This window comes from Aedes aegypti, chromosome 3 (genome assembly GCF_002204515.2).
Source record: "Aedes aegypti strain LVP_AGWG chromosome 3, AaegL5.0 Primary Assembly, whole genome shotgun sequence".
Taxonomy (NCBI): Eukaryota; Metazoa; Arthropoda; class Insecta; order Diptera; family Culicidae; genus Aedes; species Aedes aegypti.
The window spans coordinates 256,986,371-257,014,305 of NC_035109.1; the positions used below are offsets into that span (position 1 = coordinate 256,986,371).

Below are 27,935 nucleotides of genomic sequence, written 5' to 3' on the forward strand. Positions count from 1 at the left end.
TAGGTTGTTGTGAAATACGTATAACTATATAACTGATTCGAGCAAATCCTCAAAAATATAAGTCTGTCTATTATACATTAGTAATAGTTTATGAATTAAATAAATGAGTAACGTGGCTGTTCAGGTCCCGTACTTTTTTCATTATTGACTTCTATTTTTCCATTGATTGAGTTGGGAATTGTTTGCTAAAAAGAGGAATAGAAACAAATTTTCATGATAAAACTATAACTTTTTTACAGATAATAATGCAAACCTGTTTGGGTCCTTTCGGATCGGCTCCCTTAACAGCCCGCGTCAGATTCATCTTCTGTTCCTCATAGCTACGTCGCATTTGCAGTGCTCTCCGGTGCTGCCAACGGAAATAGGCATACGTAACGATGCCTATTAGGATCAGCGTTACCAGCAGGATCAGCAGAATCAGGTTATTGTTGTGAGTGAGGAAGAAGACGGGCACACATCCCACCAGCAGCAGTAGAATTATGACTATTGAGAACAGGATGCCAACCTTGTAACACCCGTAGTGTTTCTCTGAAAAGAAATTTTGCGAAGAAGAAAATCTTTATGAATACTGTTTGTGAAACAATGTAAGTACGGTATATGTCTGTAATCAAATAAATATGTTTGCAGAGAGTAAGAAGCCAGTAGGTATTGGAATTCATAGCACGTTTTATTTGACAAAAGTTTGCCAAACATCGCAATGTAAGTTGGGGTCTGGGAGAGCAAGTCCATAGAAGTAGGTCATTTGAGGGAGAATCACGTGTCTAATCTTCACTCAACGTGACACAACTGCGCTTAGGGGGAATATTAAACTTCATATTTCAGTTTCCGCACGCAATCATATTGTTAACTGTTTGCTTCCTTTGGTCGATTAGTTGCCGTTATTGTAGGCGAGACTGGGGAGACTTGATCTCCTATTCTTAATGCGGTTGTAACTTCGCAGAGAAATTAAATTTCAATGAGATTGCGTTATTTTGCATGATCATAAATTACGGGATGGTTATAACATGATGAGATGGTTATTAAGATATTTGAAAGTTAGTTTATCCAATGATCTTATGACGGTTTTATGTTCAGTGACTCTCGGTTTTCTTTTAAATACATGTACTAAAGGAGCCCAACGGTGCACATCGTACCCTTTTGCTGTGCGTACATAAATTCTTCCTGCTCCCAGAGATGTTTTTTTATAAACTACCTAAAGCAATAAAACAGTACTTCTCAGTGCTACAAAAAATACTTTTCAGTGCAAGTTTTTCTACCTATTGATTCCTTTTCGATCCTTATTTGGACCAGTGCCTTCGGTTTTTCGTTGGACCCGTTAGTGAAAGCTAACGGTGGTGATCCTTATTTGACACTGTATTGAAAAAAAAAAACTCTTATAAGGTCACTTCTTCTTTAGTTTATTCACCAAATATGGTTGAAACCACGAACACAAGGAAGCGTGAATCTCAGAATTTACAATATTCTTCCAAAAAAGTTGGTTTCAAAGCTGTCACTAAATGTGGCAAAAATGGTGCCGCCAATCGTGGTTGATTGTTCCGAATCTGGAGGATTGGGGCAGGAGATCTTGAACTCCATTAGAGGAATCAAGGTTTCCTTCCAAATCACAAAGAAAGGAGATTGTAGCATTTTGTCGGAAACTCTTAAAGATCGTGAGCTTCTTCTCAAACATGTTGAAAAAAGATGCACAATTTTTTACTTATTGCGACAAAACTCAACGTTTGTTCAAGGTCGCCTTGAATGGTCTCTCAGGTGACTATAATATAGATCAAAAATAAAATAAACGATTAACTTACTCCACAGTCCAAGTAATAATTATGAAAAAGGGAACACATTCTAGCATTCGAGGGAATAGGCTTTCTCAAGAATATTATTTAGCTCACTTTGACAGATGTTCTAATTCACTTATTTCTCATCTTAAGATCGATTTTGTTTCAAAATATTATGACTCATGTTTTTTTTTCATATTCGACCCAACCATCTACTCTGTAGAGAGTTTTATGGCGACAACATTCTAGACCGTAGAATCTAGAGCTGTAGGCCGCCGGGGCGCTTCCCCCTGTTATGCTAATCAATTGACCTCTTTTTATTGCGTTCGTTTATGTAGATACCGTAATCTTTTGCTAAGCGAAAAATAAATGAGCGGCACATATGGGCACGTGAACCGTACCTACAGCTTGTCGTGGAGAATGCTGCAAAGTGCGGGAGTATGCAGAAAACGAATAGACCGAGCCTGTCTTCTGAAGCGTTTCCTCAGGGCTGTAGTAGAGTTCGGAAGTAATTATCGGGATTTTAAGTTGTGCCTAGTATGTAATTGTTTTAAGGTTGGATTCATGTAGTTATGTTGTCACGATGAGAGGCGTTCCATAAATTTGTCAGATGAAGTGAAGTATCTAGGACTTATGCTAGATAAACAATTGCCTTTTAAAAATTACATTGAGGGCAGTCAAGCCAAATGTAACAAATATGTAAAATGTCTGAATTACAGGAAAATCAAAGCATTCTCTTAAGAACAAACTTTTGATCTTCAAACAAATCTTCAGGTCAGTCATGTTATATGCTGTACCAAGTGGTAGGTTATTTGGCATAAAGTCGTTTGGCATAATCCGCCTGAAACCAAGAATTTCTTAAGATGACATTTGTTTTTACATTTCTATTGAATCTTGTTGTGGAGTCAATTGATACAGAATGTCACTTTTTCAACAATTCACCTGCCTTTCAAACATTCTATGCTTTTTTTTAAATGAGGTAATTATAATTATAGGTATAAAACTAAAGTTTTTAAATTTAAATAAATTTAAGCTTCTTTTAAACATAGGCTGTTCTGTGGATCTATATTTTTTAGATATTTTTTTGTTTTCAACTGACAAAAGGGCGGCAACCGATAACATTGATCTGCTCAAGTTATCAGCGAAAAGAGAAATCGATTACTGTAGTAACTTCGATGGGTTGTGCTACTTTTCCCCGAACGCCAGTTCTCCGAATGTCAGTTCTCCGAATATCCCGCTTCCCCGAATAGCCCACATCCTCGAACAGTTTTTGGCACTCCTAATTGTCGCAACTTTATACATTTCAGGGTGGTGAACGAATTGGTCATCTGATATGCACCCTTCTTTATTTAATTGGCGCTTCTTTCAAGTTTTACCGTACTCAGCATTTTTGCCAACATGTGTATAGCCGAGAATGACAGAATACCTCCTTCTTTTGATTGCTTTCTCGTTCACCATATAGCCACTGAAGACTACTATAGCACTTATTTAACCCTCTAATACCCAACCCCGCCTTTAGACAGCGTACACTTTGGAATTTTGTGTATTTTTTCTTAGCTCGAAAATCAAAATGATTTTATTTTTGGTTTAAACTTTAAACCTTGACTCATAACACGCATATAAGAAAAGTTTTGTATAGCTTTTGAAACTTTTTTGTATTTTTGAAAATTGTTTGAAAAATTGTATTCTTATATAACCTACAAATAGGGTTACATATTTCTCAGGAGCACATAAATGTACTGACGAGCCTCCAACCAAACCGTCTCTTAGCTCATCGGAATCCTAGTGTGCTGCGCTTGCTGGAGGCTCACGAAAATTCTAAAAGCGCGCGCTTGGTGATGTGCTTTCGGGGAGACTCGCCTCATGCGCTGTTCGGCGCTACGGCTCGCCATCGGTATCCAAGTTGTGAAACAACTGCTTAGTAACGAAGAGCCTCTACAACTATTTTCGCTTCATTATACAGGTGTCTAGATGGTCTATATGATATGGTTGAAGACTCGCGATCCAAGAGTTACAACTTCGATCCCCATTGAAAACTTTTGTAATCACTTCAATTATTGCGCTGAATTTTAAACAGCACATGTGATGGAGCGCATGAGACCGCAGTGAGACACATTTCAAGAAAGATGAGGCGCACCAAAAAAGGCCTCACAATGTACAGCGCTCCCGTGCGCTTGCAAGCAATGAGGCTCCTGCACCTAAGGCTACAGCACGTGCACAGTAACTCTACCTACAAATGCCTGGGGTTCATTTAACGTGTAATATAAAAATCGTACCTTTAATATTTTTCTACGATCAGCCTATCACAGAAGAAGAGCTTGATGGTATTAAAATAATTTCAAACCTGTTTTACGTTAATTACACGGAAAATAAAAAAAAAACAGGAAATAAATTAAAAATTTAATATTTTTTAGAGTATTGTGAAAATTTGAATTTTTCTTATTGCCAAAAATCAGTAACTAGGAAAGGCTTCAAGAAAAAATGGAAAAGGATAGGGATGTTCAAAAATAAAAATTATAAAAATCAAAAACCAAAATTCATTGATTTGCGAATAAAAAATAAATCATTGCCCAAAACCAGTTTAGAACGATTTTAGATAACTAAATATGATATTTAGATTTAAAATAAAAATTTGGGTATTAGAGAGTTAAACTGCACCACTTTTCGGGAAAATGGCATTCGGAAAAAATATACGTCATTCGGGGAACTGGTATTCGGGAAACCGACATTCGGAAAATCGACATTGGGGGGAAAGTAGCACAATCACTTCGATGATTCTAAACGGAATTTCATCATCAACGTTTTATTATGCCTCAATAATTTTTGGCGTCCAAGATTCTATTGGTTTAATCATCAATTTTTAAAATAAGCTGTTCTCTATATTTAAGCATATTGTTTTAAATATTATTATTTAGTTAAGCTAAATGTCAACCATTTTCATATTTTGCTGTTTTATCAATTCATGCTAGACGTTCTGTCAAAATGATGTGTTGCTATAGTGGAGGATCCAATAAGATAACAACGGATACTGCAACTATAGGAACGCAAATTAAAAATATACAGTGTAGGTACTATTTTTCACAGACATGCCGTTGGCTACTGCGATGAAATCATTTTTTCATTATGGTCGTTTCTTCCCGTTACAACATTAATATGTTCATTATTTGCGCTTCTTGAATTTAAGCGATTAAATGAAGATCAATCGTGCTTAGTACCTCCACTATTGGTACATCTACCCTGTGTGTGAAGCGAAATCATGTGTGATTTATGAAGAAAACAAACGTTTGAGTACAGTCGTCTCTCCACATCTCGATATCCAAGGGACCATCGATATAGGGAGAGTTCGAGACAAAGAACAATGTTTTGATGAATACTAGATTGAAAAACACTCCGTTGCCAAGAAAGTAATACACAAACAAACGTCATTTTGCGCTCTTAATTTGTTTTGAATCCCAAAAGTTTGGTCTAGTAACCTTCGATAATGGTCATATCGACATACGGAGAGAAAATTGAGAACGAAAAATCAACAGAAACACATCGAGATATGGAGATATCGAGATAGGGAGGATATCGAAATATGAAGAGTGAAAATGTATGCAGACTGAAGGGACGTATGAAATCTCGCATAATCTGGGATAACGCCCTAAAAGCCATTGGTAACAACGTGTGTAGCTGGTTGTTTCTGAGCAAATGAATAAATAAGCATCGAAACCAACACCACTGACATGTAGAGAATGATCCTTTCTTCACCATAGCGTTGTTAAAAAACGTGTAACTCCATTCAAATTCTCAGAAACAACGAGCTACACACATGGTTACCAATGGCTTTTAGGGCGAGATCATAAGTTATGCGAGAAATCATCGACATAGGGATAGATATCGAGATGTAGAACATCGAGATGTGGAGAGTCGACTGTAGTTCGTTTGATAGTGGCGTCCATCCGTACTCCGTCATCAAAGCAAAGTGATGTTATTTGAGAGAGCCTTGCCTAATGCTCAGAGAGATTCTCAGCAACGGCACATGGGAGTTTTAGCACACAGAAAAGAATGGGTGCAACACAATTTATATTGCACTAGCACGTCTCTTTCAAATTGAACGTGCTGTATCCCGGCAGCGCGTGCTGCACCGAAAGAGATTTGAGTCGCACCCTATCCCTGCCTACAGCTGACGTCGTGACGCCAGTTGCGCGCGTTGTCTCAATTCTCGCAAACCACGCCATGGGCAATTTCTCTCTCGGATGCACTAAGTGGGGTGCACCAGATTTTACCTATACAACGCCACTGTTGGTCTAGAAATGCTAATACAAAGGCACATTGCTGCTGTGTTCATACATGCTATTCTCGTGCACAAGAGAGAGAGTATGCGGCTGGACTGGATATTCTCTGCAATACGATGGAAAAACGGGAAAGACGCACGGCAGTGTAACTTAAATCTTAATACTTAATAGTTTGCGAAAAAATATATTAAGTAATGGCATTTCTTCTTTATATCTTCCACATTCGCGTTCTCAACGCGAGTAACATCCTAATATCTTTTTTATCTCAAAAATCAGTGATCTGTGATCACAGATATCTGTAGGCAAGATCAAGTAAAAATCTGTGTAATTACGTATAAATCTGTGTGTGTGGCTTCACTGCCAGGGCTGGCATCTCCTCAGTGCAAACAGAAAAACACAAATAGTTTGCACTTTGTGTTGATCATAAATGTGAGTGCAGTGCGACAGCATCACTTTCTCTTTGGTTCTTACCTCTTTGAGGCCTCTTTGTGTTTCTGCTCTCGCTGCAATGCATTCTTCGACATAAAGTGTTGATGGAAAATTATGAACACACACTCTTTGTGTGGCTACTAAATGGGGCGAGCTTCTATTGGAAAAAATGGGATAATTGTTGGAACGGGACTGACGAGTAGGTAACGGAAATGGATGTCGGATACCATTTTAGAATCCAAGAAGGCGACTTCTGGTTTGGGAAAATCCCTTCAAGACCATTCAATATGAATATTTTTGGAATGAGGCCGAAGAGTAGATAACGAAAATCGATGTCCGACGCCATTTTTGAGTTCAACATGGCGACTCTTTCTACAAATTACCCATATTGCATAGGTTTGAATCGATTTTCACAAACCGGAAGTCGCCATCTTGAATTCCAAAACGACGTCGGACATCGATTTCCGTCATCTATTCGTTGGTCTCTTTTCAAAAAACCCATGTTTTAAGGTAAAAAGAGCCAAATCGTGTACACTTTGAGTATGTTTGCCAACACACTCCGTCAGCATCACTCTTTGCGTAGTTGCTTACACTCTCTTCCAGTGCTGGGAATGGTAATAGTAGTAGGCTTGAATTTCGAGAAAGTCACGTGGCTCTCTGACTACAGTAGTTCAAAAACGTTGAATCTCATCAAGTAGCCAATGGTGGGTGCATGAATTTTCTAAATCGTTAGTGTCATTGAAGGCTCTAAATGCGGGAAATGCAGCGGGAAGTAGAACATTTTTCTACAGTAATTTTGAGTTGCCCTTAGCAACGGGTGTTTTGCAATTTTCAAGGCTTTTTGCCTACAGCAGCAATGGGCGTGAGTTTCACTGGCTTCGCTGACTGTGATTGGCTTTGTTTGGCTACTGTAGAGTGAATTTCAGATTTTTTCCCAACCCTGCTCTGTTCCCTACTGCGCACCCTCATTGTGTTCGTGTTGTTACACTTTGCGCGGGTCTGTTTCCTCTTTGTGCAGTGGTTGAATTTTGCTCTTTGCGCGCATTGTGCGAGTTGATGCCAGCCCTGATCATTGCTTGCTGGTTGAGCGAGCCCATGGAAGGGAAAATCAAACGGTGGAGACTGGGTTTGTTCGTTTGTTCACTGCGGGCAATGCACCAATTAGACAAAGAACATTTTCAAGCAACTGCATATTATGAATGTTGCGAGTATTGGGAATTATAAAATTATTCAGGTATTGGACCAAAATTTTCTTCAGGCATTATTCCGATGATTTCTTCAGGAATTCATCTATTGACTGTTTACCGGCCTTCTTATGATCATATTTCATTGATTTCGTTAAAAATATCTTTAAAAATTCAGCGTGGAACTTTGTTCAGTTTATCTTCATAGATTGCTTCATAGAATCCAACATTAACCTCTCCAGGTATTCCTCCGAAGTTTCTCTCACAAGATTCTCATGAAAGCTCTAAGTCTTCCTGGAGTGTCGATTTGTTTTACGAGGCTTCTCTTAAGATTCTTTCAATAAGTCCCTGGGAAAATCTATGAGAATTTCCAAACGAAGTTCTTAAAGTAGGGGAAGGGGTGGTAAAATGAACACCTTAAGGAAATTAACTCGTTTCTGATAGAAAAACGAGAAATTTGTATAGTTCTATCGCACAACATCAAAAATAGGGATGTAATCTATAGCAGCGACATGGATTCAGACTAAAATAGCTAAATTTTCACATATTTTCATCGTTATCAAAAAGCGATGCAAATGTTCATTTAACCTGCACTATGTGGGTAAAATGAACAGCGGTTGGTGGTAAAACGAACACCATGCCAAAAACGTGAGCAAAACAAATATTTCTAAAAAAATTTATTGCCTCTCCGAAAATACATCCATTATTGATTGTAACCCATTCAAAAAGAATTCTAAAGGTATCAGATTTGATATCATATCATAACGATTTTCACCTCACTAAAAAACCTCAAGTCTTCCGAGCTAAAAGTTACGTCAGGTCTAATTTTCAAGCGTTGTTTTCTAAAATCTTAGTTTTTGTTGATATTTTTACTTCAATTGACCTTCGTATCAACTCGAACACTCAGATTTATGCTCTAAATCGTCCGTGCGTGATAAAAAATAATCGAAATTCGTTTTTTCTCGGTAAAAGGCACGGTGTTCATTTTACCACCCCTGTTCATTTTTCCAACACTTCCCCTATATATTCAGGAATGTTTTCAGGATTCGTCATGGAATTGTTAAGGATTATTTTAGTTTTTGTTTTGAGAAATTCCTTAGAAAATCTGAGACATATTTCTTTAACAAATCCTATAGTAATCTTCAAAGGAACCTATCAAAAGGAATAGATTACTAATATATTGCATGAAATAATTTTCAATCTTTCGATAATGTATTCTGTAACAACACTCTAGAAATATATCGACCAAAATCCCGCCTTAATTTTGTGTATGAATGAACGAAATAAATGTAGTAGGAGCTGCCGATCTGAAACCTTAAAAAAATTGATGAATTCTTAAAGATTTCATTTGAAAAGTTGCTCGAAAAATCTTTGAAAAACTGCAAAAGTTGAACGTGATTGGTTGCGTAAGAAAGGGGTCGACATTTTCCCAATTTTCAATCGTTTGTTGTCGATAATCAATAGTTTTCTCCATTCGAGAAAAATGGTAAATACATTTCCGACCGATCGGTGGGAAAATATTGAAAATCTATCGATAAATGACTGAGTTATTAGCGTTCAAAATCTTACATAGTTTCGTGACGGTCGCAAAATTTTAGATTTTCGATTGACACCCAGTATATTGTCGTAAGACGAAGTTAACGTCAATATTGTATAATATTGGTCCCAAAATGGTGCCTTGAGGAACACTAGCTCTTACAGGAAGTCTTTCAGACCTGGAGTTCTGATAATTAACCTGAAGTGTACGACTTGAAAGATAACTTTGAATTATTCTAACAATGTATGATGGAAATTTTACGATCAAACCTTCATGCAAAACACTGTCGAATGCTTTTTCTATGTCTAGAATAGTAAGACCAGTTTAATAACCTTTAGATTTGTTGGAACGAATCAAATTTGTTACACGTAAAAGTTGATGAGTGGTCGAATATCCATGGCGTAATCCGAATTGTTCATTGGCAAAAATTGAATTTTCGTTGATGTGGGCCATCAATCTGTTCAAAATACCTTTTCAAAAAGTTTACTGATGGAGGAAAGCAAGCTGATTGGACGATAGCTAGAAGCTTCTGCGGGATTTTTGTCAGGTTTTAAAATTGGTACAACCTCAGCATTTTTTCATTTGTAAGGAAAATATGCTAATTGAAAACATTTGTTAAATATATCAACTAAGAATGATAAGCTACTTTCTGGAAGTTTCTTGATGAGGAAGTAGAAAATTCCATCATAGCCAGGAGCTTTCATATTTGTGAATTTTTTCATAACAGTTCTCACTTCTTCCAAATCAGTCCTTCAGGAATTTTCGAAAACGTTCTCTTGATTGAGAATATTTTCGAAATCCTGAGTAACTTGATTTTCAATTGGACTAGTAAGTCCCCTATTAAAATTGTGCGCGTTTTCAAACTGCATAGCAAGTTTTTGTGATTTTTGGCAATTAGTTAGTAATAATTTGTTTTCCTCCTTCAATGCCGGTATTGACTTCTGAGGTTTTTTCAAAATTTTAGATAATTTCCAAAAGGGCTCTAAGCTCTCATTGAGAAATTTTATTTTCAAAATTTTTGTTTTTTAATTGTGAAGAACGTTTTTTGATTTCTTTCTGCAAATTCTGCCATATAATTTTCATAGCAGGATCGCGAGTGTGATTAAATTGAGAAGGCACGTTTTTAAGAAGGATCAAGAGTATAAGATCATCGTCTATAATCACGGATTCTAGTTTTACTTCACATTTTGGAATTGCGATGCTCCTGGCTTCAACAATAGAATACGGTAATGATTAGAGAGCATTGTCAATATCAAGTTTTGTTTGTAAAGAAATGTTAACATCAAGAATAGTGTCAAGGGGCTGGACAGCATTTGCTTTTGAGCTAGCTTTTGAGTTAGATAGCGAGCAACTCTGAGTAACTCTCGTTGCTTGATTTCAAATGCACATAGCAACCCATGTAGCAACCTATTATTATGTTGGAATTTGACGTGCGTTTACGCGGATAAGAAATTTCCTCTGATAGTTTCCCTAAACCGTGATGAATCAAAATCCGGACGGGACCAATACCCGGACACTCTGATGAAATTCAATTATTTGAATGTTAAATATCCTTTCAAAATGTAAGAATATTATTCCTACGATTAATGTTAACTACTGTTGACCATTGTAACGTGAATTGACATCAAGTTAGCCTTGTAAAAGAACGGTAAAGACAAAAACAAAAGTCAGTTTCACTCGGACGCGTTTATTTACACAATTAACGAAAAGCGAAAGAATTCTACCCAATGCGCCATCGCAATTCGACAATTAATTACGTATTTTTTACGTGCTAATCAATTGTGATCATGTTCTGTAGTGATGTGTTTGTGAATTTTTCTTGATAAATTCGATAGTTTTGAAGAATTTACTGAAAATACACATAATTTTGTGCTAGAAGAAGACTGTCCGGATACTTATACGTATGGTTTTGAATCCGGACACAGTGCTTTTACATCAAATTTTTCAAGGTTTAACAAAAAAATATTACATATTAATTGTTCGAAAATCTGGAAAAAGTGTTCAAAAGTTATACCATTGTGATTTTGAACAATATAAACTGAAAATAAGTGTTAATTATGTTTGAATACTATGAGGAATAATGCAAACATCACAGTATATTTTGAAGACTTCAAAAACAACGTTTTATGATGTTTCAGAATCATCCAACAGAGAATAAATATTATGTTTACAATTCTATCAACCTTTGTATCGTGATGTGAAGGTATGTTTAATATTTTTAAAGTTTTATGTGAAAACAGCTGTGATTATTTGAATGTCCGGAATTTGATGCATCGATGTCCGGATTTCGATTCATGTGTCCGGATTTGTAGACACGCCATGGTGCAGAATTACCTTCATTTTTACGGTATTTCCATTAAATTCATTGTAAATATTGTAAAAATTATCAAGTTCTAACCTAATAGTTATCGTCTCAAAGTAATACATAATAAAATAACGATTACCCATTTATATACAAGCATTTGAACATGCGTATCGCCTTAGGCGTCCGGGTATTGATGCAGCACGGTACGATCAGAATTTTGTGGTCTGCAAAATCCCTATGCTGTTTTTTTGCATTTGGTCGGCGTTAAGTCAGAGTGGACCATTTTTCATATTTTGAGAAAAACGGGCTCAAAGTCTAACGCTTTGTATTTTTTTATCTCAGTAAAATTTTGGTTCAATATTTCTACCCATCCTTGTGTTACTTTCAAACAATATAATGTGAAGTGATAAACATGAAAAATCACAATCCGAAACTCTGATAGAACGATTTTTTGATGGTCTTGGTCCACTCTGACTGAACAATTTCAAGAAAAAGAACAATCATTTTATGCTTGCGTGGTTGCTCCGTTTATGGTGCATATCTTTAAGATGAACATATTAGCAAGACCTTTCGATATCAGTATCGTAAATGCTTCAATAATCCATATCTTCAATCTCAAAATCAGTGGCATTACGATACCTTGGAAATTAAGGTTTTGAAGGGTCAGGGCGTTGAAGACCAGAAATATTCAAATATGCGTTCAGTCAGAGTGGACTAAGTGAAAATCTTGAGGACCGACCAAAATATACTGGTCCAATAAGCGGATTCTAGGACAGTCCATACATACACCATATAACTACCATAAACTTCTATCGAACTCTGAAATCGACTCAAAAAATGCAATAATCAATCAGTTTGTTTCTTTTTGACACTTGGTCCACTCTGTCTGCACAGAAATTGTTGCAATTTCTGATCACCTACTCAAATACGGTAAATGGCCAGAATTCAAAATAAGGTCCATCGAATTATGACATGTTTATGAGTTTCTATTGATGGCTGGGAAGAAGAATCATTCCATGTCGAAAAATCTGGAAAATAACTTGAAATGTCTTGCATTTTCTAGACTTTCTCAGCGCATCGATCGTTTTCGTTGTTATGGTAAAAAGCACTTGGTCCACTCTGACTGCATACTTATATTGATTTTTATTGATCATCAGTAAATTTGTTACATATCTCTCCCAGTTTTCAACATTCATCAAATCGGATCAAAGTGAAATGGAGATAACGTTATTTTGCATCTAATGGCAAAATAATCCAATTTTCCCAAGTTTTGTACTTGGTCCACTCTGACTTAACGCCGATCATTTCATGGATACTTAGACGATGGGTCTGTGTGTTATTGAGCTCCAGGTCTTCAGGAAAAGCAGAAATAGTTGAAAAACAGTTGTTTTGAAAGTGTTTTATTTCTGTAACAAGCACTATCAAAGCCTGAAGTTCTGTGTAAAAGTGTTACAATCGTTATTCAATTCGGGAAAAAACGTGTATTCAGAAGATAACATAATCATTGAATTTGTGGGCTTGACGTGTGATTACTGAATCTATTAAACATATTTAGGAAAGTGAATTAAAATATCACATCAGGACACAGAATTTCTCTTGAAAAACATTTCCCGGCTCTACTAAACTGGAAAGGCATTGCTAGGAGTGCAAGCTAGTTCTTCAAAAGACAAAACACTCATAGGTTATAGAAAAAGTGGTTCGAGTTCACATAAAAATTTGTTAACAAATATTAATTCCATTTCCCCAACTTAATTACTACAACTTCGGACATAAAATACCTTCGTACAGTTTTAACATTGATGATTCTCTAGGGTATTTCCTCTAGAACTCATAAGGCATCGGATGTTGTTGTCAGACACTACTCATGATTACTGTAAGGAAAACAATTTCCCACGGGAGATGTAATTGATGTGTTACCTTTTTTGCCTTGGCCACTAACACATCCAAATTCAAACCATCGCGGAACTTAAATCTTGTGGGTGCAAAGTTTTCAACTCGTTCAATTCAAATTGTGCCAAAAAATCGATCTGACATATTGCGTACTTCGTACAGTTGATTTCCGATCCAAGCTTGTTTTAAAGCTCCAAGCAACCGAAAACAGTTTTGAGCAACATGTTAGTAACTCAAGCTTGCTCTGTGTTCGAAGAGTTACTCTGAGCATAGCTTAAGTTAAGTGGGCTTCGTAGCCGTGCGGTTAGTGTCACCGAGGCATTGAGCCGCATCGTGCTAAGGAGTGTGGGTTCGATTCCCGCCTCAGGCTGAAAACTTTTCGAGAGGAATGTTTTCCGACTGTGCCACTGGGCGTTGCATGCTAGTCCGTTGTCTAGTGTGGTGCTTCCTTCAAAGGGCAAACAGCCCACTGGAAGCATTAACGTGTAGTGTCTTTTATAAAAAAATAGCTGTCCCACCCCTAGAAAAGTGTCGATGTATGTTTCATATGTATTACAATAGATTCGAAAATAATTCAATGTGAAGCTAATAGGATTGAGAATCGCTTCATGCGATAGTTGAAATATAACAGGGATATGATCAGAATCAAAATCAGCATGAGTAACCAGTTGGCTACACAGGTGACTAGAGTCAGTTAAGACCAAATCAAAAGCAGAAGGCTTTCGAGAAAAGGAAAAACATGTAGGGCTATCAGGGATTTGAATTGAGAAAAATAAAGTTCTGCAGCTGGAATTGCTTTGTGAATTATTCCATAAGCGATGTTTGGCTTATATGTCACCAATGAAAAACAAATGACTTATTGCGATTCGATTTCTGCAAGTCAGTTTGAAGCAAATTAGCGTGCTGCCCAGTGAATTGGTAAGGCTAATAGTCAGCTATGAAAGTATATTTACCAAGCTGTATTTCAACAGAAACAGATGAAATTCCATGAACTTTGGTTTCTAATGATGAAAAATGTAAAATCATGATGGCAATTTCACCACATGCTTTATCCATTGGATCTCCGGTAATAATTATTTGACTGGTTAACTTACCAATTAATAGTCAAATCAATTACTTACGTTCAATCAGTCCATCTTCTACTGATTTCAACCCTTTCGCTGATCCTGAGTCACTGAGTCAGCTATACATGCAGCAGAAATTACTCCCAAGAAGCCACCCAACTCAGCAAACGAGACCCAAGATGATGGCAAAGGAGCAAGACAGCATACGTATCACATGTTCGTATGGTGTCCTCTACAGCATCTGTCAGAGGAAGTAGGGTAAAGTGGTTTAAAATGCAACTTTATGTTATATACAAATTGAATCCTTCTAGGAGTGATTCAACGAGTCAGGCCATTCTGCCCCATCAGTGCGTATTGGGCCATGTTCCCCTAGGTACGCTACCGAAGCATAGGAGCTCACTATATGTATACCCACCGGAATGATGCAATGAAATCATGCTGATTTCGCTCTTCACTTATGGGCCCGGACAAACAGGCGAAACGCTGCCTCCCGTTTCACGTGATTATGCTGATGTAGGATACGAACTGGATTAGGTTAGCACAGTGGGTATCGTACCCGCTAAAGCAGACAGCAGATATCAGCCTATGCACATGATGCGATAGCGAACCACTTGCGCGATGAAGGTTCATTTTCTTATCAATCAGATTCACATTACATTATAGGTAGCTTGTACAGTGCACGAGATAAAGCGACTTGACAGGATGCTGCTGCCGATCGAACGGGAGAAAGTAAAATTTGAATGATTGCAGATGTAGCGGAAATGAGATCTACTACATTGGTGCATAATTTTTCATTTTGCGAATCAATTATCTCTAATTGATAAAGCAGAAACTAGGTCAGCGGAAATCGTACGTTTTCTTGGTTTTTGCTCTCATTATTCAGGTGAAGTCGATTAAAGTTGCAAAAGAAGAAGGTTCAACCTATAGATAGAACACTTTGCCTGTTTTCCTTATTTTGCATACATAAGTTACTGAGTTCCATATTGTGATATTGATAATTCTGATGAAATATATTGTCTATTGCGGTATTTGGAAAGTGTATGATATTAGAAGTGTGACAAGCTAAAAGCAGCAGGGCTTGTTTTGAAGCATAATACTTATCAAAATGGTACTCAGTCTGAGCATGTAGAGATGAGTAAAATTTTTAGCTTGTTGTGGGTGTTTTAGATACCAAGCATTGTGCTGGTGAAAGTACGGGTTGAAAGCAAGTCAACCATAGCAGTAGCCATCATTGGATCGAACAGCACTGTCCTTGAGATAAAAAAAATTGTGGAGAAAAATCCGAATTGTTTCTAGAACTTCACAGAACTTGAGGAAGAATCTTTGTAGAACTAGCAGAGTGATCGCATATTCTTCATGGTGTTGCGGACAATATCGACCATACTGTAATCTATCATAGGTCAGTGGAAGAGACCTTCGTACATTTGAAGAGGGAGACAGCGAAGATAATTGTGACGATTAGCTCTACCAACTAAGATCATGGTTGCAGATTGAGACAGAGGAAGGGCTTAGGCAGTGGAAATGTGTTTGAAGTTATTGAAGAGTTTGCTTATCTTGGAATACTTGTGACACGTAACAATGGCACTCTATATTGAATTGGTTGCGAAAAAAAAATCATTGGTATTCTCCGTCCATTGAAAATCCAAGTGATTTGGATGATGCCGTTGATACTACAACATCATACACTATGGAAGCTTTTGAAGATGCATTCCATCTGCGGTCTGTGAAGACTTAAAGAGGGACCCCAAGGTGGAATTCCGATCTGACTAGGCTCAGGAAACAATGTAGAAGGAGTTGGAACAGACGCCGTTCAGCTAGATCAGATTCGTTCAAGTCGGCTCACAAGGCTTACAAGAAAGCTCTTCGTTCCGCTGAACGATCCGGCTGGAAAAACCTTTGCACAAATGTTTCCAGTTTGAGTGAAATTAGTCGGCTGAACATAATCCTTGCAAAATCTAAGGGTTTCCAAGTGAACAAAATTCGCTTACGTAGTGGTGACTTTACTTCTTCTGATGAAGAAGTTTTAGAATGTTTATTCAACACACATTCCCTGGATGTGTGGACTTAGCATCTACGGAAGAACCAAATGTCTTTTCATGTAGTTATGAGTCTCTGGCTTCGACTCGCAGTATCGTAACTACTGAATCGGCACTCAATAGTTTTGCTCTTTTCAAATCTCCAGGAGCAGATGGAATTTATACTGTTCTGCTTCAGAAGGGATTTGAGTTTACATGTTTTGAAAAAACTACTTGTAAGCAGTTTTGCTATCGGGTATATTCCCAGATCCTGGCGTGACATTACTGTAAAATTTATCCCGAAAGGAGGACGTGCTTCGTATGATGAAGCAAAGAGTTTTTGACCAATCAGTCTGACCTCTTTTCTTCTGAAACGTCTGGTAGGTATTATCGATCATCACATTCGTGATGTTTGTTTGGCAAACATGCCTCTTCATGTGAATCAACATGCTTACCAATCTGGAAAGTTCATAGTGACTCTTTTACACAAAGTTGTATACGATATCGAGAAAGCATTCACCCAGAAGCAATCCTACTTGGATGTTTTATTGGATATTGAGGGTGCTTTTGATAATGTGTCTTTCGATGCCATTTTGGAAGCTGCACGAAACCATGGGCTACCAACAATGATTACCAATTGGATTCATAAAACGCTCAAAGTCCGACATCTCTTCTCGACATTGCGTCAAGCAGCGATACGAAAATTGATTGACTGCGGATGTCCCCAAGGGGGAATGTTGACTCTCTTTTGTGGAATCTATTATCAGATACGCTGCTATTGAGGCAACTCAATAATAGCGGTTTTCCAACTTTGCCGACAACTATCTAGCTTTGATAGTTGGTATGTGCATAAGCACCCTATTCGACCTGACGCAAAGTGCTCTTCAGGTAGTCGAGAGTTGGTGTCGTCAATATGGCCTTTCGGTTAACCCGAATACAACATCTATTGTCCTTTACGGAAAGACGAAACCACGATGGAATTCGACCTTTACGTCTTTTTGGCACTGAGGTTAATGTGACTGATTAAGTTAAGTATGTCGGAGTCATTCTAGATCCCAAACTTTCATGGACACATTGATTTCAGAGTGAGTAAAAAGCTTGCATAGCCTTCAGTCAATGCCGGCAAACCTTTGGTAAAACCTGGGACCTCAAACCCAAGTTATCAAATGGATTTACGCAACAGTTGTTCGACCAATATTGTCATATGGATGACTTGTGTGGTGGCAAAAAGGCGAAGAGAGAACAACCCAATCAAAATTGGGCCATCTCCAAAGGATGTGCTTGATGGCGATGTCTGGTGCGTTCTTCACGACCCCCACGGCAGCGCTCGAGGCACTTTTCGATGTTGTGCCACTACCAGGGCCGTCCATTTTCAATTCATTGAAAGCATTTTCAGTCTCCAACTGACTGACTCAAGCTTCCCTTTCGATTGCAACTCTACTGTTTCGTTTCAATCCGACAAACATTTCCTTTCATCGCAGCAAGCGTAGTCTTTCATTTCTTTCGTGCTGCCTGTGTGTCGCGCGTCATCTATCAGAGCCTCACCGCAGCGAGCTGAACTTTCAATCAAAATTTTAAATGAACGACGTGGTGGCCCGCATACTTTCTCTATCTTAATTTATTACCTAACAAGTTTTTTACATTACTATTGCAAATAATAGGTAAAATCCAATTTGAAACATTTTGATAGATTTCAATGAAACGAAGTTCTTACGCTTTCATTTCACCTTTCTTGTTCGCTGCTTTCAATAAGGTAACGAAACGAATGAGTGGTGAAAGAAGAACGAAGCGACGCAGTTGTTCGTCACCATCGAGACGATGCAACCAAGCCTTCGTGTTTCACAAAATGCTTTCGAAAATGCACAGCCCTGGCCACTACACAAACTTAAACAAGAAGCACTTTCTTGCTCTTACCGGTTATGGGTACTGGATCTACTGGAGAATAATCCGGTGAATCGTAAATCTACACACACTTCGTTGTTTCTGCTTTTGGTGAGTTTGGACAAAATGGTCCTTGCTCCAAGTGATCTCACAATTGCTTGTCACTTTCCTTGCAGGTCATTTACCACACAATTCCCTTCACGGAAAGACTTGACGTCTGGCTCTTTGGAAAGCAGTATATCAAACAATATAGTATGTTACACTGATGTTCCCTTCTTGAAGGTAGAGCTGGCGCTGGTGTACATTGTCGTGAGCTAAGGCTGGATCAGTTTTACTCACTTGGTAGAAACTGCACCATTTATTTAGGCGGAAATAATTGCTCTTATGTGTGGAGTGCAATCAGCCGGTTTTCCTTCGATCTTTTCCTTTGTAACCCGGCAGCCTTGCGAGTTTCCAGGGAACAAGTAGAAATGGCTTATGCGCCACTTCCGAGAAGACCACTTATCGAGATTGAAAGGTTTGCCTGACCCGATTGAGACCCTTCAAGGGAGGGTTCTGGTTTTTCCCAAATGAATGGACGGGAAACAAGCTGGCTGATCAGGGAAACGAACGACCAAAGTCGTGTTAATAGAGAAATTAGAGTGCGTAAAGGTGATTTTAGCCGACGACAAAGTAGTGCTCGCGATGGCTATCATCACAGAAAAACAAGACTCCAACATCTCGAACCAATCTTCGTTCGATTAAAGAGTTGTCTCTTGGTTGAATTCGGAGCCATCCTCTCCAGTAAATATAAAAAATGACAAAAAAAAACTGCTCGAAACGTGAAAATCCCTCTACATTTACCTTTTCTTTTTCTCCCAACAAAAAAGCTGTTCAAACACTCTTAGACTGCAGTGGGGCAATCAAGCCTGTTTGTTTTCGTGGCGTCCGCGATTTTTTTTTTCTCGATTCGTTTCGTTGGGCAGTGCTTCGGGAAGCCCAAGCAAGCCGGTTTATTTGTTTTTCGTGGCGTTGGTGTAGTGTTCGATACACGTTGAGCGAGTGCGAAAAAAAAAAATACTCGTATTCATTAGAGGATGGATTACCAACTGGTGAGCTCGTTTCATGCTTATGATTACACAATTGTATCGAGGCAACGTTACGTTTTTTTTTGTATTTTTCAAACAAGCTATGGATTGTTCGTTACGACAAGTGTCGGCATAAGCCCCAATTCTGTTTTGAATAATTTTAATATATAAATACCTTTCCATTTTCGTCATTACTAAGAGTAACCTTTGAATAGTTCGACATTATAAATGTGGGTGTACCATAGGGTTACGTATTTCAATAAACACAATTTTTTTTCTTGTCATTACTTTGGTCCTTTTATTATCGTTTTTTGGATATATCGGAGACCTCTCACTCCGTTTTTTTTTGTTACGGTTTGGAGACCTCTCGCTCCGGCAGATACTAACTCATTCTCAGAGACCGCTAGCTGATTGTTTTTTTTTCCTAAAAACTCCAGCTTTGCACGTCGTTTTCCCAACACCATTTTCTACATCTTTTGTATTTTCTTTTACACTATCATTTTTTTTATGACTTTAAACTCAATCGTAATGTTTCACGCACGTGGCTTGCCGCCCACGTGGCAAGCCGCCATGTTTTGGTTTCGCATATCTATTGCTCGATTTATTTTCTAAGTTCCATTAGCAATGATCTTGATGAAACAGATAAATACTTACACTGCGCCATTGTCGTAACGAATCCTTTTTTTTTTTAAACCGCCGAAAACCAAAATTCATCTGATTTTACCTTCGTTTATGCACCTCACTTTTTGAGTCAATCTGATTCAAATATGTACGTCCGAACGCGCCAACATATGCCAACAGAATGGTCTCACCATACCGTCGTGCTGACTTCGAACCTCTCATGCTGGATTTATGTTGCCGACTACCGACGCATAAGCGAAACGAACGGTGTGGCCACGCTAGCGGTTTAACTCTGGCTAGGGCGAAATTCACCATGCGCATGAGATAGAAAAATGAGTACTAATGGTTTGAGCTATTATTTGCGTGAAGGCATCGGCGGTTGCTGCTGTTGATGTGGCACCTCACGTGGCCGACACGCGGTTCTCCTCCGGAATCCGGAATCCGCTACTGCTACTCGCTCATCGGGTTGCCGTTCTCAACGGCACCTCACGCGGGATTCGTGGTCTAGGGTACAGCCGTCATCTCGGTGGTAGTCATTAACGATGGCTTAGTCGGTAGCGTGCGTGACTCTCACGCGGGGGTCACTGGTTCAAAACCGGTCCAGGACGCTCAAAGGAACTTCACTGGTTGTTGACACGGAAATATGCTGGGTTGCTGAATGTCGGTCCGAAACCGACTCGCTCGCTGTTGCTGAAAACTCCGAAACTGGAAAGCAGGGTCGAAAACAGTCGCTAACTAGAGGGTGGTGTGACGGGCATTGCAACTTGCCACGAACCTAGTTGGAAAGAACGTCGCACAATACGGGGGACATTCAGGACTTGCACCTTGAACACATTATTCTACACCTGAATTACCTGTCGCTTCAACTAGTCGCACTAAAACCGCCAACTCGCAGAAATCACTACTAAAGCACTTGATTTTGCCTTACTGAGCTACTTGAGAGATAAATAAGGAATGAAATCTAAATTAGCAAAATTCAAAGACTTTTCACGTTAAATTTAGTTCACCTGAACTATCACACTACGGCGTGGTAAATCTAAACTTGGACCGCTCTCGCCTTTTCCGCAGACCAGGACGAAGTAAATGAATCAAGTTCAAGGATCCTCAGAATGAGCGCATGCAAATCTTCGTCGCCTAAAATTACGCGAAATCTACGAAGTAGAATTTCGCGAAGGTCAAAAACCGCCTTCACGTATACCGTTTTGTCTCAAATTCCGAACAGACTCATATTCCGAACACTCCGTTTTTGTATGACGATTCGGTTGAAATGTTTCGCTGAAATATGTCATCAAATAACCAGGAAATGGCAGTCGATTGCAATTCAGTTTTAACGTCTTTAAATGTATTTTATACATCGGGAGTATTGATGATTCTTTAGTTCAAGACCAGTAAAACTAGCTTGAATAAATTTATTTGCGAAATTACTCATTTGAATACGCTTTATTCGTGCTGTTCGGAATTTGAATCAAGGTGTTCGGAATATGAGACAGAATGAACGCAGTGTTCGGCATTTGAATCAAAATTTTGTTCCATACTTTTACGTTAAAACAATACTAAACAAGTTCAAATAACATTTTTATCAGCACACTACACAGCTAACAGTTAGGCTTTCCGAAGAAATTAAAACTTTTACAAATATCAGTTATTTTATGCCTGCCAGATGCATTTGAAGTCACTGCTGGTCTTAAGTGTTCGGAATATGAGTCAAAACGGTACTGCCCATAACTGCACATTTGAAACATTCGACAAAAGTACCGTTTTGACTCATATTCCGAACACTTAAGGACAACAGTGACTTCAAATGCATCTGATTGGCATAAATTGGCTGATATTTGTGTAAATTTTAATTTCTTCGCAAAGTCTAACTGTTAGCTGTTGGGTGTACCAAAAATAATGTTCATTTAATTAGTTTTAGTATTGTTTTTACGTGAAAGTATGGAACAACATTTTGATTCAAATGCCGAACACTGTGTTTATTCTGTCTTATATTCCGAACACCTTGATTCAAATTCCGAACAGCACGAATAAATCGCATTCAAATGAATAAATTCGCAAATAAATATATCTCAGCTTGTTCTACTGGTCTCAAACAAGCGAATCATCACTACTCTCGCGGTAAAAAATACATTGGAGAGGTTAAAATTGAATTTCAATTGACTACTATTTCCGTGTTATTTGGTGACATATTTCAGCGAAACATTTCAACCCAATCGCCATACAAAAACCTAGTGTTCGGAATATGAGTCTGTTCGGAATTTGAGACAAAACGGTAGGCATTGAGTAAATTGAATACAAAGTGTGCATTTTATGACAATATGGTAGGAAACCAAAATTTCTCAAAATTACCAGGCACTCAAAAGTGCTTATTTTAGGCGGATTTTTTGTACAACTCATATCGCATACTAAATGAAAAGTCAGAATATAATTCTGATAGCAATTTCATCGCTTTTACATTACGAGACTCATTTATAATCTCAACGTGACTGTTATGCGATTATAACTACCAATGTGACAAAACAAGTTGGTATTTTTTTCGAATTTTCCAGGGCAATCTCACAGATTTCAGTAAGTTCATCGAAAGTATTTATCATTTGATGACTCTCCACAGCATTAACTCGAATTCGACAAAAATGTCGAATGTAACTGTTATGCAGTAGCCTGGGACACGGTTATATGAAAAATTTAGATTCTCGCTCCAGTCCACTTTTTAGATTGCATTTAGGTCCCATAACAACTGTGCAAAATTTCAGCTCGATCGGAGAAACTATATTTTAGCGCCAGCTGTTCAAAGTTTGTATGGAATTTACTTTTCACGTGTCGGATTGTTTCGTGGTCTTCGGCAATATTCTTCATCGTAGAAATACCTATCGAGGTCTCTGTTCAGAATTTTTATAGAGGTCAATGGGCGACCTCTGGCGATTTTTCTTTGCAAAAGTAAGTTTTCCCATAGTAAATCCCATACAAACTTTGAACGGGTGGCGCTAAAATATAGTTTCTCCAATCGAGCTGAAATTTTGCACAGTTATTATGGGACCTAAATGCAATCCAAAAAGTGGACTGGAGCGAGAATCTTAATTTTGTCCCACACTATTATGCAGTTATGGGCAGTATACTACTTTATCTATCCGTCGGGCGAAAGCATTAAATTTCTCTAAGCGGGCACGATCATCCAGCTCGCTGCCCTCCTGAAGTTTTATAAAAGACATAGGGGGTTAACGATACTTGCACCCAGGTCGATGCCCGAGCCTAGAACACGGTCTTCTGGAAAAAGATCGTTTGGCTGTCGATTTACGCTCAGCCAGAACAGGGAACTCATTCTGTAAATGGTATGCGGAGTGGAGCAAATGAACAAATGAACTCGAATTCATTATTTCACTCAAGGTGAGAGATATCTACAAGGGGTATTTCAATGGTTGAATTCAACATATAGTATTTATCTGTACACCGTAAACTAATATTCATTTTTAATTCAATTACTCATGGTACCGCCACACCTTTGCTCTTCCATCGGGTAGATGATGAAATAGGCACAAATATGGCGATGGCACAAATGTCTCAACTGGTAGGGAACGTGCCTTTGAATCCGGCTTTCTAATACCTGATACCTGTGTCCAATAGAACAGAATTAATAAAAATTATAAGATATGAATAAATAATTATTAATAAAGGTATTCCAAAATTCAGACTATAGAAATTTAAACAATGATTTTTCAAAAAATATTATGACCTAATCTACCAAGCATGAAAAAAAGGACTTAAACTTTCATTTCAGATATAATTTGATTGAAATTGCACTATTAAATTGAGGTTAAATCGATTTTTTCAACATGCTTGCAGTCTCCATACGAAGATATTCGTTTCTCTTGTATGGCCAAATACAATACTTTTCTAAACCAATAAAAAATAACTTTTGAGCATCGGAAGTATGATGAACATTGATGATAAGTATTTTTATACACAAGAAGTTTGAGTTCTGAGGCAAATTAAGCAAATAAATTGCCATACAAGCTGGAAAACTTGCATGCAAGTTGGTTTAAATAGTCAAATTTATCATTTTCAACAGCCAATATCTCAAAAACTAGACGTGCTATGATATTTCTGTAAATAGCAATGGATTCAGCAACCCTTAATTAAGTAGATAGCGGTATTTTGGTGCTTGAGACAAAATCGTGTTCCGCAGTGCTATTTAGGGAGATAAATGGAGGGAACAATGATTCCAGGCCATTTATCTGAATTCCCACATTTTTTATATCAATTGAAAAAATATATTTATAAGCATGTTCAAATTTCACAAATAATTGTTAATCATGGTCTAATAGCTTATCAACGTGATTCCTATGACCAAACAATCTTCCCACAATCTAACAAACATCCCTCCCAGTAACCTTTTTGGACATGCAGAGGTAAACATGATCTCCAAATAGTAAAGGTTACGCACTAACATTCTTTCCCCCAATCCCACCTGACTGCAAGGACGTGGCCGGCGTTGTTATTAACCCTGTAAAAATAGAGGTACTGAATCATGCACAATGAAGTAGATTATGGCAACCTTTTATGGAACCCAGATTATGGAACAAACCTTTTTTGAGATCACCCTTTTGGGCAGTCTCAGTATCCATCCAGGAACCATTCCTGCTTACACTCATGTTTAAAATTTAAACGAAAAAAATAACATTCTCATCTCAGGGTAGTTTTGAACAGCACGATTGGAATTTGAAGATAGACTCAATAATGGGCATCCTTGCACTCTTCTCGTAGGTTTGTCCCACCAAGAACGATTTTCTACCCCAGAACTATCCCCCATGCACATAGTAGTATACCAACCTGTTACATTCCCTCCGTCCGGGCCGTACGGATAGCGAGAACCATTCTCACCACTTGTCGCACTACTGCTGCCACCGCAAGAACAGCAAAAGCACGACATTTTACGATTATTGCAGTTCTATAATTGCGCACTCTGACTTCGGGTCGGTCGGGTCTTGAAAACGGAGCGCGCCACTTTCTCCTCTCGGCTGCGTATACGTACGTATGTTGTGGCTGTTGGCTGATAATAGAAAACGGCCACAGCGCGCAGACGATGTCTTGGTGGCCTTTGGAATGACGTTGCTGGATTAAATAATCTCCTATAATGTGGCTCGTGGAGCTAGGCAGGAAGACACGACATCGATTTCACTGCTTGACACATATCCTGTGAATTATCATACCTAGTGCAAATGCCAATGTAGACTTGAGTCTGGATCATGGATGATCTCCAATCGCATCAAATTGATACTTTCTTAAAAAAATATTGGTCAACGTCGAATCGCGACCAGCATCAGTTGTCAATCTCCGAAGTTAACACCGAATTGTGAGCTGTTTTGCATAAACAGGAATTTCTTCAGTAGACACACGCAACGTACACAAATAACATTGACCTTCTCGACATTCACATTCGGTAAACATTTTGGATTGGATTAGCCTGTCACTGTTTTCGTTGTTACGCGAGACGAGTTGTATGTTCCACACTAACTTTTCAAAAGGTCACAACTTGTATGGTCCACGTGCTGTTAGTAAAACACATTCAAATGACGCCTCTAGCAGTTCTAACGGTTAACGATCCATTGATGTAGCTCTGCAGCGTGGAAATTCTCGTCTGACACACATATTTCGATTCGTTGCGCCCGGTTTTGATTGAGGCGAAATCAACCATCACGAGATAATAACACAAAACACGAGTAAAAAAACTTCCGAGGTCGCCGTGCCAAACAAGAAACTCCACCCAGGAGAAAAGATGATGACCGGTGAGAGCACCCAAGCATCCGATTAGATAATGCAGGTACGATTGACTGAAGGTGGAATCAGCGTTTTTTTTTCTTTCTCGTTTGGAAACTGCACAAGATATTGAAGGGCACGCTCTTAGGCAACCAAGATCGCGAGAGTATGGGGCATCCGACTGGATCACGGCGACGCGACGAGAGATACGCTGCGCGATCTTACGAATCGTGAGAGAATCTGCATGTCTCAAATACTTGCTTAAGCTGTACACATGTGTGGTGGGCGATATAATTTTGAAAGTGTGCTGATCAGTTGTTTTTACTCGTTTTACGAATGGTTTGTGCCGATAGGTTGCGGAATTTTATGAATATTAAATGAAATGTAGATGAATAAGCTATCAATATGGATATTGTGGTTAAGCAGTGGTTCCTAATCTTTTGATGCTGTGATCCCTTTGAAATTCTTCACCGAACCCTCAAATTGATGCTAACGAAATCAATGCTTATGAAAATAAACTCATAATGATTCAACAGATATTGTTTTGGATTACCATATGTTTACCATAATGTTTCGCAACGAAGATTATAAAAAAACTTCCTAAATAGATCAACATTTGGCCATTTTTCAAAATGTTGTTTTTTCATAAAAAGAAAACACTTATTGATTGAAAAACAAGAATTTAAAAGATATTGTGAATCGTAAAGATATTCATGATATGTTTTCTCTAGAAGTGACCATTTTCAAGTTATTACAAGTTATATGTAAACTAGAGTGCAGAGCTACTTGGGCACTTTCAAGATTCACATTGGTATTAACCCTCTAATACCCAAATTTTTATTTTCAATCTAAATATCATTTTTCGTTATCTAAAATCGTTCTAAACACGTTTTGGGCAATGATTTATTTTTATTTGCAAATTTATGAATTTCTATTTTTGATTTTTATAATTTTTATTTTTGAACATCCCTATCCTTTTTCATTTTTTCTTGAAACCTCTCCTGATTACTGATTTTTGGCAATAATAAAAAATCACATTTTTACGGTACTTTGGAAAATATATTTTTTTTAATTTTTTTCTGGAGCATATTTTATTTTCCGTGTAATTAACGGAAAAACAGGTTTGAAATTATTTCAATACCATAAGGCTCTTCTTCCATGATAGGTTGATTGTAGAAAAATATTAGAGATACGTTTTTTTGTATTACACGTTAAATTAACCCCAGGCATTTGTAGGTTATATAAGAATACAATGTTTCAAACATTTTTTCAAAAATACAAAAAAGTTTCAAAAGTCATAAAAAACTTCCCTTATATGCGTGTTATGAGCCGAGGTTTAAGCCAAAAATAAAATCATTTTGATTTCCGAGCTACAAAAAAATACACAAAATTGCAAAGTGTACCCCGTCTAAAGGCGGGGTTGGGTATTAGAGGGTTAATATTCTCGCGTTGTATGCTATTATTCATTACATAATATATGCACGTATATCGCCTCAACTTTTGTACGTAGAAGGCTTTTTAGCGAGATCTTATAAGTAAAATTTTGCACATATAAAGCCTCCAGGTAATTTTGTTATTCGTGCATTTTGGTTGTCTGAGTAAGGTATACCTAGGGTTCAGAACCACTTGGGATGGAAGTGCCCATTCACTTTGGCATGGGGATTTTCACGACCGAATCGTCTGAAACTTTGCAACAAGAAGCACTTTTATATGATGCATATTGTGGCCCAATATGAGCTCAGTAGCTTTCAAAAAACCCCACTGCCGAAGTGAATCAAAAAGTGGCAAGAATAGGATCCGGCTTCCTATATTCAATCAATACTAAAATAGGCCATTGTTATTAATTAATCGCGATTGTCCATCAAGAACAATAAATTTTCAAATAGGGAGTTGAATCCTATTCTTGGCAATTTTGATTCACTTCGGCAGTGGGGTTTTTTGAAAGCAACAGAGCTCATATTTGGACACACTATGTGTCGTACTGAAGCGCTTCTTACTGCAAAGTTTTAGACAATTCGGTCGTGAAAATCCCCATGCCAAAGTGAATGGGCACTTCCATCCCAAGTGGTTCTGAACCCTATACCTTACCCAGGCAACCAAAATGCACGAATAACGAAATTACCTGGAGGCTTTATATGTGCAAAATTT

At 38.1% G+C, this 27,935-nt stretch overlaps 1 protein-coding gene across 1 annotated transcript; it reads right to left on the reverse strand.

Annotated features, from left to right (window-relative positions):
* On the reverse strand, positions 1-25,988 carry LOC5575337. The gene is made up of 4 exons (XM_001655665.2): positions 25,241-25,988; positions 24,861-25,179; positions 254-528; positions 1-185 (listed from the first exon to the last, which is right to left on the reverse strand). Exons 2-4 carry the CDS (start codon positions 24,958-24,960, stop codon positions 96-98), a joined length of 465 nt encoding a protein of 154 aa, XP_001655715.1. The 5' UTR covers positions 24,961-25,179; positions 25,241-25,988; the 3' UTR covers positions 1-95.
* Between the last annotated feature and the right edge of the window lie 1,947 nt (positions 25,989-27,935).